General features: G+C 35.4%; 1 protein-coding gene across 1 annotated transcript in view; it reads left to right on the top strand.

The window, feature by feature from the left end:
- The window catches only part of LOC101009624 (clathrin coat assembly protein AP180), a 170631-nt gene that overhangs the window by 135633 nt on the left and 19728 nt on the right, over positions 1 to 15270 (top strand). The window contains 4 exon segments of the mRNA XM_031667289.1: positions 6383 to 6517; positions 8169 to 8318; positions 12686 to 12716; positions 13593 to 13704. Coding sequence (XP_031523149.1) covers positions 6383 to 6517; positions 8169 to 8318; positions 12686 to 12716; positions 13593 to 13704 — 428 coding nt within the window.

Below are 15270 nucleotides of genomic sequence, written 5' to 3'. Positions count from 1 at the left end.
CCAGGACACTGGAAACTGGAGCTGAAAGGCCAAAGCCTGTGGGAAAAAGGAGTGTTCCCATTCAATTCCAAGTCAGAGGTCAGTAACAGAGCCAAGAGGTTTGACCCTGGGGTCCATAATAAGATCTAAAAACACATCTAGAACAAGCCTGAAGGGGTTTGTCACCTGCTGCCAGGTGTAACTGCACATACCTGTGCCACAACTGCACAGCTTGCATGGACAGGTCCCGCAGGGGAAGTGTACAACAAAAGTATGTTAGTTCACTTTACAAAAAAATAAAATGATTCAGTTGTGTTGTCCATTTTGAAGTCTTATTAAAATGGGGTAAAAAAGAGGAGAAAATGAGCAATGAAAGTACCCAATATCATCTACATAGGTCTCATTTACTGTATACTTTCCATTTCTTCTACTGCATCTTCTTGTGACTCTTTCAGTGATAGGAAAAGTTATATATTGTGTACACTTTCTTTCTTCTTTTCTATTTAAATAAATTAATATTCAATGTAAATCAGTATAGGTGAGTTTTAATGTCTCATTTGCTTTCAAAACAATTCTTGTAATTTAATGTGTACATATGTCAGTGCCTGATTTATTTGGCACAATGTAAACTATTATTTCACCTTATATCCTGATATAAGGGCTTTGGCACAGTGTCTCACAATCATAATCCCATCACTTTGGGAGGCCGAGATGGGCAGATCACTTGAAGTCAGGAGTTCGAGCTAGCCTGGCCAACATGGTGAAACCCTAGTCTCTACAAGAAAAAAAAAAAAAAAAAAAAAAAAAACTAGTGTAAGAAATTTTAACTTACTTTTAATTTCTGTAGGGCTTAATTTGGGGGGCTAATTTTTCATACTTCCCTGTTTTCTTATAGAAAAAGATTTCTCACACTTGTTCAAGTATCAAAGCATAAGGAAGACAATTTCTCACTAAAGAACATCATGGAATATTAATATAATTCTATCCTGTGAACTAGGAGCAGCTTTCCTAGCCAAAAAAAAAAGAAAAGAAAAATGAAAAACTTTCTGCTAATAAACACAATATAAAACCACCGTCACATTTATATATGTAACGTAGCTGACAATTGGTTGTTCCTGAGTTTTCACAATTCTCATACATTTTTTGTTTAATGCATATTAAGTAGGACAAATATTTGGGGGCACTGTGTATAGTAATTTGCAGTGAAGCTTAGCATTTGTATTATAGTTGTGTCTGTGTTTATTTGGGGGAAGAATCAGCTAAGTCCAGAGTCTATTGAAACTAAGAGGATTTTTTTTAAAATAAATAAATAAGTGAGCCTAGTCATGGTTAACAAGCCCACAAATATGATCAGAATCAGAGAGAAAGAAGAGAGAAACAGATTCTCTAAAATCCTGTGATTGTCTGTTAGTAATAAAACTGTTTTGAGAAAGAATGAAAAAATAATAATATGCAGACACTGTCATGGGAGGTTTAGACTGTTCAAAGGGAACCTTGGTCACTGGACTAAGGACTCTTACCCCATGGCTAAGATTACATTTTTTTGAGGGAATGTATTTACATGTGAATCATAAAGATAAGGCAGTAAATATATGATATAATTAAATGTTAAAATGATTTTAGAGATTTTAAACTAAAAATTAAGAACCATTTTAAAATTGAGGAGAAGGCTTTATTAAAAATTGGTATGTATTTTGAAACTTGAAAACAAAGACTAAGTGGATAGTCTCTTGAAAATGAACCTATCTGTCATAAAAACTATTATTCTTCTTTATTCAAATTCAGTTCGAGAACTGTCAGATAATAGCAATTCCAGAATTAAACAGCACTTGAAATATTGCCTTAGTCGTCTTCTACCCCTTGAGTAAAAATTTTAAGGTGTTTGGTGCATGCAATATAGTGAAATGATAAAAAATTCTGGAGGAGACAACTTCCAATGAGGCCAGACTAGAAAAATCATTCTCAAAATGATGAAGAAAGGGAGTAATGGGGAGAGGAGGAAGCAGAGAGGAGAATCCATAGCAACAATGAGTAATTCTCTCTAAGCCATTGAGATTACTGGTAGGATACAGATATTATCCATATCTCAGGTAGCATCTGAATAAAAACTTGAAAGTTAAGTTTTTAAATAATAAAAGTAAGTATTTCATACAGTGAAGCTTAAAGCTGTCAAACTCTGCTCAAAATATACCAATTGAAAATATATATGTTTGAAAGCTAGAGGCAGATTACTGGATGACAAAGGTAAAAATGGACTGTTAAGGAAGTTAGGTGTGTTGAGGAATATGCCTAATATCTGAGGTTGGCATCAAGCAGGACAACCATGTTTTTCCATAATAGACACAATTTTAGGGTGACTGCACCATAAATCTGTACTAGTATAAGAGTATTTCACATCCTATCTTTAGTTGCAAAGACAGGGGACTATATGGTCCAGCCTATGAGGCTCTTTGTAGTTTTGCATTTGTTCTCTTAACCACATTAATTGCTTAAAATGAGTCACAGAAGTCCTTGAACTGAATTTAAAATACAAACATGCCCAGTGTGGAATTAAAAAGTAAAAATTTCCTCTAAAGGGTAAAGGTCTACAGAGGATCAATTCTATCATCCTGTGTGGGAGTGTCTGTAGCAATAGTATTAAAATTGTACTCTTGCGGCCAGGCACAGTGGCTCACACCTATAATCCTAGCACTTTGGGAGGCCGAGGCAGGTGGATCACGAGGTCAGGAGATTGAGACTGTGCTGGCCAACATGGTGAAACTCCGTCACTACTAAAAATACAAAAACTACCTGGGTGTGGTGGCATGCACCTGTAATCCCAGCTACTTGGGAGGCTGAGGCAGGAGAATGCCTTGAACCCAGGAGGTGGAGATTGCGGTGAGTCGAGATGGTGCTATTGCACTCCAGCCTGGTGACAGACCGAGACAGACATCTCAAAAAAAAAAAAAATTGTACTCTTACAACTGAAACGATATGATGTGTTATATAGACCATGTAGACTATGCCAGTCAGATTTGTTATATCTGAATCAATAGAACTTCATTAAGTGTCTAGGCTACTCCCTTTTAGAACAATACATTCATAAGACTAATCATTTGTGATTAAAAAGCAGTGTGTCAACAGATGCTTGAGTACCTGAAAACAGTTGGCTCTTCAGTTATAATGTAGGACAGTTCAAATATGACTACAGGACACACAAAAGCCTTACCCTGTTTCCAATTCCATTCCATAGAGCACCTTTTTGTTTTTATTTTTATTTTTTTAAGCAACAAGGTCACCCTCTGTTGCATAAATTGGAGGGCACTGGTGTGAACATAGCTCACTGCAGCCTTTAGAACTGATGAGCTGAAGCAATCCTCCCACTTCAGCCTCCTGAGCAGCTGGGACTACAGGCATGTGCCATCATGCCCCCTGGCTTTTATATATATAGATATATATATATATATATGTATAAAATGAGGTCTGCTATATTGACCAGGCTGGTCTCAAACTCCTGGCCTTAAATGATCCTCTGCCACAACCTCTCCCCAAGTGCTGGGATTACTGGCATTAGCCACTGTACCCGTGTAAACATCTTTCTTAATATAAATTAGAACCACATAGAAAGATTAGTTGTTTAGATTTTCCTATTAACTCTATTCCAGGGCCTTAAAACTTTTCAGTTAGTTACCAGGAGGAATTCCTCAAACTCTTCATTAATGTCTGTAATGTTCCTGTTTAGTTCTTCATTATAGCAATTTTTTGACATAATCAATTGGTCATTTTATATCACCTAATAGCTGTTTAATTATTCTAGGCTTGTGAGGACACTTACTTCATAAGAACCAAGTATAATGGGAAAAAGTCATCCTGCCAGATCTCGAAAATTTTATAAATGTATAGGAAGGTTACCACTACAGCATTTTTTCTGGATGTGGGAAAGAGGCTGTGTGGTACAGTGGCAAAGAGTCCAGACTCTGGAGAATTCCTGTGTGGAATCCTGGATCCACCGTTTGCCTTCATACAAATTATTTAACATCTCTGACCTCAGCTTTCTCATCTTTGAACTTCATGGGGTTGTTATAAAGAGTAGATAAGCTAATGTGTGTTTTAGATTGAACCGTTTAAAACTGCTGGTTTTCTAGGATCAAAACAGTCAAATATCAGTCATTCGTGTCGTTCATATGGTTCACCCTAAAAAAGGAAACCTAGAACAGTGCCTGGCACTTGGTGAACCCCAGGCCAATGTTGGCTTTACCTTTAATTTTCTTAGAGAAGGCACTATGTTTTTTTCAGTGAACAGCTTTATTGGTTCACCTATAGATGTGATCTTAGCATAAAGTGGAAATAGCACTAAGCAGAGTGTCCTAGGTAAATGCACTCTTTTTCCTCTTTTTGCTGAATCTTACCAGTGTGTTAATTTCTCTTTGAGTCATTTCTTCTAGCCATGAGATGACAGGACTGAATCAGATGATCCTGAGGCCCTTTCCAACACTAATCTGCTGTGATTCTAAAATAAATTGTCCTTTCCGTGGCCAAGTTTTAAGAAGTCAAGAGTCAGATTGTCTCTACATTCACCTATAGAAAGAGAATCACAATATAATTTAATTAACTAGACACACTCCAACTTGAGGTGCAGGATAATGTTTCTTAAAAATCAACATTAATACAGCTACCAATCTTCCTAAAATCAAAATGGTCACATTCACAAAAATAATTACTTTTAACCTACCTTTGCTGGGCTAAGCTCTTACTGATTTAGAGAATGTCTTCTCCAGTAAAGAAAGTTACATGATACTTATGCCATTCAAATACTAAAATCACTTAAAGTAGCCATCATGAACTGTAAAGATCATCTAATAAGTAACTTTTTTTCCAAATTAAAATTTTTTCATACACATATGAGGAAAGCCTAAACCCACATCACTGTCAATTTCTAGGAATAATATAACTTGAACAGCATTGCCACCTTCTTTAGAAAATAGTAGAGAATTTTAGTGGAAATCATTTTCAAAATTATATATTGATTCTATGAAATGTAAACTTAAGAATGTTTTCTGAAACATTGTTTTTGCAAGCAGTTTGTGAAGAAGAGACAATGACTGGATTTGAAAGGAATATATACTTAAGCTGTAAAAAGGAATGACTTCTGGTAGTAATAAATTCTTTTATAATAGAACATCATCCTGTGTCTTGTTAAGAAATCACTTCCTTCACAGGTTGTATATTTTTGTTCAGCAGCAATACAGAGTGATCTCTGCTTCTGTTTCTGTTTGTTGATTGAGAGAAATGTTTTGCTTCTAACCATCAAAGGATAAATAGTTAATCTGAGGTTGCAATACTTTACAGTAGTCTTTGATTTGTCCTCACCTTTTATATTCAAAAGTGTCCTTCATTTAATAAGCATTAATTCAGTGTTTTAGGCACTATGCAGAATATTAGTGGAAAAAACATGAAAAGAAGACACAGTTCCTGGCCTCATAAAGCCATCTTGGGGTTGGAGTCAGGGCAGTGGGGATAAATACATGTAATGAGAGTAGCATGGGGCCATGTACCAAGTGCTGAGAATACTCGGCATGTATATGGGGATGTGGGTGGGGTGCAGCTGGTAGTGGGTAGCAGTGTGAGGGCAAGGAATTCCTCCCAGAGCAGGCATCTGACACTGCTAGTGGCGGATCACAGCTGCAGCCTGCCTTGCTGCAGGGGCCAGTGGGTAGAGACAGAAGGACCTGATCACTATCCAAAGGAATTCAAATTATATGAATTGAAAAATTGTGGGAAGCTGATAGAAGATTTTGGAGAAGTAACTTTGTCAACATTTTCCACTTGGAAAGATCACTCTGGCTGCACTGTGGAGACTAGATTGGAGGAGATCTAGACTAGAGACAGGATTGCATCCCACTCTATGACTGTTCATGAATCCAGAGAGCAGTGTTGTAGGGATCTGCACTGGTGGTAACAGCAGGGGGGCTAGAACATGTATGATAGATGTTAAAGATTTGATGTGTATTTTTATGATTTGTATTTGCATTTTATTATAATTTGCAGTAAACATTTTCTGAAACCAGATATTATGATTTGAAGAAACATAAAATTTCAGTATCTGAATTTTAGCCCTAGTGATACCTTCTTTGTTTTATATACTCCATTGTAATAATAGATTTACTTGCTATAGTTTCCTCTTAATAAGGGTATACTTGTGTGCTATCTTATTTCTAATTAAATTAAATCTCTCATTAATGCATATCAGATATCAAAATATTATGCTTGAACAACTTTTTAGAGCTACTCTGTTTCACTCACTGCTAATCAACATGCAATCAATTCCTTTTCACTTTTCTGTAACTTTTTAAATTCTGTTTTTATGGCCTTTACCCACCTTTATGTTATTTCTGCTTATGTTTTTTTGGAACATTTTTTTCAGGATTTGGGGGTTCTTTCATGGCCCCTTCCCCATCTCCAGTGACTCCAGCTCAGAATAACCTGCTACAGCCCAATTTTGAGGCAGCTTTTGGGACAACGCCTTCAACTTCCAGCAGCAGCTCCTTTGATCCATCAGGTGAGGCAGTGACTTTCAAACATTATTTTCATGTGTCCTGGTAATAATAATAATAATAAAAAAAAACTACCTAAGGTTAGTATGCTATCAGGAAATTTACAACAAGCAAATATTGAGTGATAATTTGGTTTATAAAACATTAATAAATCTCTCATTCAGTAACTTAAATTAAAATTTACAGTACATATTGGTATCCATAAGAATAACCTGCAATCCTTTCTCTGTTTCTGTTTATTTTTAGCAGAAATCTAACTTAATCTGCACACTATCTATTTGCCTGAGCTTACATGCACATGGTTTAGAGCTGGTTAAAGAAAAACAAATACTTTGTACTAAATCTTTGTACAGTGTTTGAATATGTGAACACTCCCACTGCTGTTGCTTACATCCTCTGAAGCCTGCATGGCCCTCAGTTTTATGAAGTTGAGACACAAATAGTATTCTTTGCCTGCCTTTAACCTTTCATCACTGCTGTCATTTTGTTTGTATTCTCTTCCATTCTACTCTTCCCATGCTGGGTCCTTACTACAAATTTTCAATTGGTGAGTTTTCGGCAATTAAATGTGTTTCAGAAACACCCCAAATAAATCCTCTGCCTGACAATTTGGTTGCTTCTATTGCCAGTGCCTAGTTGAATGCTGTCCTTTTTCACTTTAAAATTATTGTATAGTAGTTGTTGTGGTAGATATGCATAGTTTTTTGATAAAATTTTATAACTACAAAGTTTTTGACATAGATAACATATTAGCAATGTCTTATGCAAATGCTATGTGTCTGCATTTTGAATGGACTTTCTGTATTCTAGGAACTGAACAATTAGTAACTTATTTGGTGATCAGGAGCCATCAATGATGCATTTGATCCCTGATATTTAAAATAGTATTTAATTTACTTATGCCCTTAGAGTTACAACCAGAAATGATTGCTCTAATTAGAGAGAAAAAAATCAAAATTATTACTTCTAAAATGTGATCAACTTTTTCAGATGCCTATTACTAGATGCTGACTGTTATATCAGATGTTTTGTTTCCTAATTTCGTAGGAAACTAAGAGATGCATTATTTTCTCATTTAAGAATTATTTTTAAAGTAAACATTTTAGGTTTTCAGAGTAAATTATTTAGACTTCGCCATAAAGCACATTAGAAGTCTTTTTGCTGTTTTCTTGAATAAGAGCAACAATGGCAATATTGAGTGCCCATATAAAGCAAGCATTATAATAAACACATGACATATATCACCTAATTTAATATTTATAACAAAGCCATGTATTGGTCATACTCTCCCCATTTACAGATGAGAAAACTAAAAAGCTCAGAGAGTAATTTTCTTAAAGTCATATAGCCAGTGAGGCATGCAGCTGAATTGAAGCCCAGTTCTGGCTGCAAAGTCTGTGTTCATTCCTATACATTATACAGATTTTTTTCCATCCTTGTTCATGTTCATTAGTATTTTCATACTTTATGAGTAGACATATGTCGACATGTTCTTCTTGGTGTTACAGTCATGGAAAGTGTGAATTACATGCCTTCTTTTATAAGATTGTGTATTCACTTGTTTCCATAGTTTATCGAAAGACAGTTTTGCTTTAATTTTGCATATGAGCTTTTTTTGTTTTTAATTATTCTGAACCTAGTCCATTTGATTTCCAGTGTTTGATGGTCTAGGTGATCTTTTGATGCCAACCATGGCACCAGCTGGGCAGCCTGCACCTGTCTCAATGGTACCACCCAGTCCTGCGATGGCAGCCAGCAAAGCACTTGGAAGTGATCTTGATTCTTCTCTTGCCAGCTTAGTAGGCAGTGAGTAATCTAGTTTTTTTTTTTTTTTTAACTGAAGCATATGTGAATTGTTTTTTGTCTCTCTCTCTCTCTCTCTCATCTCATATGTTTTGTTTCTGGAGTCTCTTACGGGTGAGTATAGCAGGGAGGGAATAGAAATACTTAGTGCTTTACCCAGTGCAGGTCCTTGGAAGGCAAACAGTTCCTATACCATTGGCTCATGAGCAATACCCATGTCATTGTAATCTAAAGTATTAAAGGTATAATTAGGGAGCATATACAAGTATGAAACCAAGTGTATTATGTGTAATAAGCACTTAACTTTCCATTTCATTTGGAAATAAGAACATAGAGAACTTACATGAAGCACAGTATCTTTATAAATTGAGTATCCAACTGAGTTTCAGTCATTTGTTCAACAAATATTTATTGAGTACCAAGCATTATTCCAGGCTCTAGAGATAAACCAGTAAGCAAAACAGATAAAAATGTCTGTACTTATGGCACTTGGGAAGGGCAGACACAAACTTTAAAATAAATAAATTGTATAGCATGTTAGATCATAAGTTCCATGGAGAAAAACGGAACAGACAAAGGAGAGCTGGGAGTGCTGCAGGGTAGGAGTTAAAGCAAGCCTCAATAAGAAGGTAAAATTTGAGCAAAGATTTTGAAGGTAAAGGGGTAAACTAAAGATGATCTAAAGAAGGACATCTGCAGGAAAATGAAATAGTCAGTGCAAAGGCTTTGAGGCAGAAGATTGCCTGGCAGATTCAAGGGACATCCAGGAGTTGAGTGACTGGAGCTGAGTCGGTGAAGGAGAGAGTCCTAGGGAGGAGGGCAGCTATTATAAAGATCGACCTTTGCTCCTAATTCTGAATTTTGTATTCATGTGAATGGGTTTACCGCTGTAGATATGTAATATTCAAGGCAGTATCAAAAGTTTAGCAGATCACTGATAGAGACTTCTTTACCTGTGAATTTCCCTGTGGACATACATTTTGTTTTCCTTCCCTGTGGTTTTAGCAACCATGAAAATACTTTTATAACACCCAGGGAGAGGTTATTTGACTATTTCCTCCTACACTAAAATTTCATCTCACTAAGTGATTGTTTTTTCTGCATACTATACTGTATCCCCTTTCAGAAATAAAGGACTCATACCTCCAGCTGCTGAGAGTGCCACCAACACACAGCCCTCAGCTGTCAACCACCTTTGAGAATGATCCCAGCTGAAAGAAGCTAACCTGCTAGAGTGATGGCCAAACAATCTTGAAAAAGAAAAAATTTGAATCAATTGTGTTTCCAATTTCAAAACTTCTACAAAGCTACAATAATCAGGACAAATGGTACTGGTATAAGGATAGACTTAGAGACCAAAGGTATAGAATAAAGATCCCAGAAATAAACCCACATATATAGTCAAATGATTTTTGACAAGGATACCAAGACCATTCAGTGAGGGAAAAGACATTCTTTTCAGGAGAAAAATATTGGGAAAAGACTAAATAACTTCATGAAAAAGAATGAAATTTTACCCTTATACCAAAAAAATTAATTCACAATAGGTCATACAACCAAATGTAAGAGCTAAATCTATACAACATTTAGAAGAAAACATAGGAGTAAATCCTTATGACCTTAGATTAGGTTATGTTTGGTTCTTAGATATGACACCAAAAGTACAAGAAACAAAAGAAAAAATAGATAAATAGGAATATATCAAAATACTTTTGTGCTGTAGACAATACCAGTAAGAAAGTGAAAGGACAAACCGTAGAATGGGAGAAAACATTTGCAAATTATTTATCAGAAAAGAGACTTGTACTCAGAATAAAGAACTTTTACAATTCAATAATGAAAAAACAAACAATGCAGTTTTTTAAATGGCAAACATATTTTTTGAATAGACCTTTTGACCCAAGCACCTGTATTCTCCAAAGAATATGTACAAATGACCAATATGCACATTATTCATCAGTGAAATGCAAATCAAAACCAAATAAGATATCACTTTATACCCATTAGGATGGAGATAATTAAAAAGACATATAACCAGTATTGATGAGGAAATGGAAAACTTGAAACCCACAGACATTGCTGGTAAAAATGTGACATGGTTTAGCTGCTATAGAAAGAAGTCTGATAGTTACTCAAAATGTTAAACATAGATTATCGTATGACTCAGCATTTCCACTCCTAGGTGTATGGAGTGGAAATGAAAATGTGCATGCACACAAAAATTTGTACATGAATGATTATAGTATCGTTATTCATAATAGCCAAAAAGTAGACAACCCTAATGTTCATCACTTGATGAATGGACAAGCAAAACGTGATATATCTACATGATGAAATATTATTTGGCAATAAAAAGAAATGAAGTATTAATACATGCTACAACTGGATTTACTGTGAAAACAAGCCAAGTGAAAGAAGTCCGACACAAAAGACTATGTATTTTCATATACGATTCCATTTATATGAAATGTCCAGAATAGACAAATGCATAGAGACAGGAAGTAGACTGGGCCTTCAAGGGGCTGAGGGAAGTGGAGAGGAAGAGGAGTGACTGCTAATCGGTACAGGGTTTCTTTTTGTTGTGACAAAAAAAGTTCTATATTAACACTGTGAATAAACTAAAACCATTGAATTATGCACTTTAAAGGGGTGAATTTTATGGTATGTGAATTATATCTCAATAAAAATGTTTTTATAAAACATTTTTCAGTGTTAGCTGAGGCTTCTATTAAGACTGCATTGCAGTCTTGCCCAATCACAGTTTCCTCTCTTCCCTTTCAAAATAAATTTCCTGCATGCTAATCTCCATCCCAGAGCCTTCCTCCCAGGAGACCTAGCTTGCAACAGAGGCCCAGGCCCTGAGGTGCTCATTCCTGTCTGCCACAAAATTTGACAAGGGATTCATATATACATGTGTAAGATACACTTCTGCTTTCTTTTGCTTTTTCACATGAACAGGCATAAATACTTGGTTTAGCTTTTTAATCATTTAATACATAGAGATTTAGTTTTATAGTCTAATTGAAAAATAAATTTTAAAATGAATTTTGTCTTTTAAAAAAGAAAAAAATAACTAAAATTATGGGTAATCATTTTTATATTTGGTGTTCAGTTAAAATATACCTTATTCTCTTTTGTAATGCCAAGATTTGGTAAGAAATAAATATTAACTTCATCCTCTAATACATTGATTATTCATCTGATTAGGGCTATTGTCCTGGCTGTTCCCTCTGCCTAGAAAACTCTCACCCAGATCTCTGCTCAGCTTTGCCCAAGTCTCACCTCTATGAATCCTTCCCCAAGTTCCCTGTGTAATATTCTCTAGCCCCATGCTTATCTTACCCCTTCAACCCCACTTACTCTGCCCTTCCTTTTCATTTTTTCCGTAAGCTTTCCATATCGCCTTCTAGCAGCCTATATCATTTACTTTTTTATTGTTTTGTCATCTGTCTGACACCATCAGAACACAAGTTTCTCCAGGATAGGACTCTCCGACTGTTTTCTTTACTAACATGTTCCAAGTACCTAAAACGGTGCCTGGCATATGTAGATGCTCAATAAATATTTTCTGAAGTAATAAATGAATTGACATTAGAGCAGACTGATTAAGCCGACTATGTCAAGGAATTCACAGAGCCACTAGAAGGACACGTGGGACTCAGCACATCGTTGTACTCACAGCTGAGATTTATTACGGAAGCAGAGGAAGGATACACGGCTGATGATAAGGGGAAAAGACAAACAGAGTCTAGAAGAATCCACATGCAGACTTCCTTATGCTCTGTCTCTCCCTTGAGGAGAAGAACATACTCGTCACCCAGGAACAAAAATGCAGCAGCATGTGTGAGGTGTTAATGCCTAAAGAAGACCTTTAGAGACTCCACACCCAGAGTCTTTATTGGGCAGTGATCATGTAGGCACCTTCTGCCTGGCATGTACCAAAATTTCAGACTTGCAGAACAAAAGTGGATATTCAGCATAAGCAATATCATTTGTACAAATAGTGTAGGCACAGCGATCCACCTTTATCATTTAGGGAAACTTTTATCCCAGTATAGAGAACAATTTACTAACCAAGTCCCCAGATAGCAGCCTTTCTAAAATAGCAACATCAAACCTGGTATATTTGCTCTTTTCTGGACACCAGTTGACATTAAAATGGATCCTTAAGTCTAACATGAAATAAAAGAAAATCTTTAATTTATGAAAATATTTCCTAATATAGTTTGTTTTCTATATAACTGAATGCAGTCATTCCTAGGCAAAATAAGGACGTTTTTATAGACTTCTGATTCTTTGATCTTTTAAATGTCCTATCATATAAGCTGAATATAGGGATTTACATTCTTTTTTCTTTTATCCATTTATAGATCTTGGAATTTCTGGTACCACATCAAAAAAGTAAGTGTTTGGAAATTATGTGATTTCCTTTTGACAGTGTATTTGTATTCATTTGAGACTATCAACCATTTTACTCATTGGAGTAATTATTCATTCTCATGCTAGATAATTTCACAATTGATTTTTTTATTTCATCACAGATTTTTGTTGTTATTTTACTGGAAGCTCCAAACTGTTGCTTTGCAATGAAAAGGAATAATCTATTTCAATCTCTGAGATTGTCACTAAGTTATATCTAGAAATATTTGGGAATTGTGGCTTGAATATTTTAATAGCATTAAATTCTAGATTCATTACCATAGTTCTAGCTAACATGAATTTTAAAAAGTCTTTCATGAAGTATTAATTGTAAGGAAGGATAGTAAAAATGGTAAGCAATATATTTTTTTATGTATATTTTGTCATTGAAATTGAGACATATTTTTCAGTGGATGGTGTCTTACGATCACTGTAAGGCAGGTTGCAGTCATGATACAGTTGTATGAAACATTCTAAGATCCAGAAAGTGCCATCATCAATGCATCTTAAATTCAACAAAATAGAAGTGTACAGTATATATGATATATTTATTTGCATTTTTAATAACAAATGAATTCAGTTGGATTTTCTGACATACTTTTCTTTATAGAGGATAGGAAATTCCTGTACTTACTGAGGTCCAAACTCTAAATGATATTTTTTCAAATGCTTTTAAGCTTTCTTAGATACAGCATGGCAAGATTCCTCTGTAAGTTTTCATTGCTGTTCTTATTACTATAACATTTGACTCAAACAAACTGCTTTTAAACCCGAGTAAAATAATCTAAGGAGCCACACGCCATTTTTTCTGACTTGTGTTGTTTTGTTTGTTTGCTTGTTTTGCCTGGTTGATTTTAGGGGAGATCTTCAGTGGAATGCTGGAGAGAAAAAGTTGACTGGTGGAGCCAACTGGCAGCCAAAAGTAGCTCCAGCAACCTGGTCAGCAGGCGTTCCACCAAGTGCACCTTTGGTATGTAGCAGTCAGAGCCCAGGGCAGTGCAGGCAGTTTGCCAGTTTCCAAGTGTGTTGAGTAGACTGCATTTTGCTAACTTTGCTGCCAACGGTGTACTTATTCCTCTGAATTGAAGAAATTTAAGCAAATAGCACTCCAGCCCAGGGGGCTGCCCTCCATTCTTAGGTATGAAAACATTTGATAGCCTCTATTTTGCTGTGGGAAGGGGGAGAGAGAGTAAATAAGCAAGATGCAAAAACTAAGCAAGATGCAAAAGTTACCAAAATGCAGATTCCATTGACTTTATATTTGATAATGATTATGACCTTTTAAAATTTTTAAATATTTTAATTAATATTTATACTTCCATATTTGTAAAATTATGAAAATGATTTATCAAAAGCACATCATATCATTGATCATTTTATCTATCTTATCATATTTCTTGCCCAAATTTTCTGATTGTCTTACCAAGTAATAACTTTTTTTCTTACCAGAAAGATTGGGCAATTTTCTATTGTGTAAGTAAAAGTTCGTTTTAAAATCCTATTACTTCTGCTCACTATTTAAAAAATTGGAACTACTCACACTATATTTTCTATAAGGTTTAAATAGATTTCATTTCTGTATTTTAAACTTCTATTAATATATCAATACTGTCATTCACTCTGGGAAAGAACATATCACTGGAAATAAAGACTTAACTATTGCTCCGTGAAATTAGATGACACAAAAACAACATGTTTTTGGAGTAGCAAAATGTATAATTTTTCTATGTACACTCTGTGTTTAGCAAAACTAAGCTAATCACTGTTTCCCAAACTTACTGGCAGTTTTCCACCTTTGCTTACCACCTCCACCTATCTAAATCAAACCCATCTCTAAGGCTTTCTTGATGTCATCCTTTCCTTGTTACCTGAATTAATTCTTAACCATCATTCACTTCTGCCAGCCAAACAAACATGCAAGAAGTAAATTAATATGAATTCTAATTAAAATGTTTTAGAAACACACCATTAAAAATATTGTGTTCCAGAAATTGATTTAAATATCTGAGTTTTGGGATGTAGAACACATTTTCTTTTCTTTCCTTTTTTTTTTTTTTTTTTTTTTTTGAGACAGAGTGCAATGGTGCATTCTTGGCTCACTGCAACCTCCACCTCCCGGGTTCAAGTGATTCTCCTGCCTCAGCCTCCCAAGTAGCTGAGATTGGAGGTGCCTTCCACCATGCCTGGCTAATTTTTGTAGTTTTTAGTAGAGACGGGGTTTCACCATGTTGGCCAGGCTGGTCTAGAACTCCTGACCTCAGGTGATACGCCTGCCCTAGCCTCCCAAAGTGGTGGGATTACAGGCATGAGCCACCACACTCGACCTGGAACACATTTTCTTTTAAATAGCTGTATTGATATTTTCATATATAAAAAGTTTTTAAAATAGTTTAATAAGTTCAAATCAATCTGAAAATGGCCTTTTGAATGAAGAATTTGCCACTAAGCAGTACTAGTAGCATTAATTAAATTACACAGTTTCTAAGGAAAATACCTTTTGTGCTTAGACTTGGGTTCTCTAAACTCATTTTCCTCT

This window comes from Papio anubis, chromosome 6 (genome assembly GCF_008728515.1).
Source record: "Papio anubis isolate 15944 chromosome 6, Panubis1.0, whole genome shotgun sequence".
Lineage (NCBI taxonomy): Eukaryota > Metazoa > Chordata > Mammalia > Primates > Cercopithecidae > Papio > Papio anubis.
This window is presented reverse-complemented; position numbering and strand designations above follow the sequence as displayed.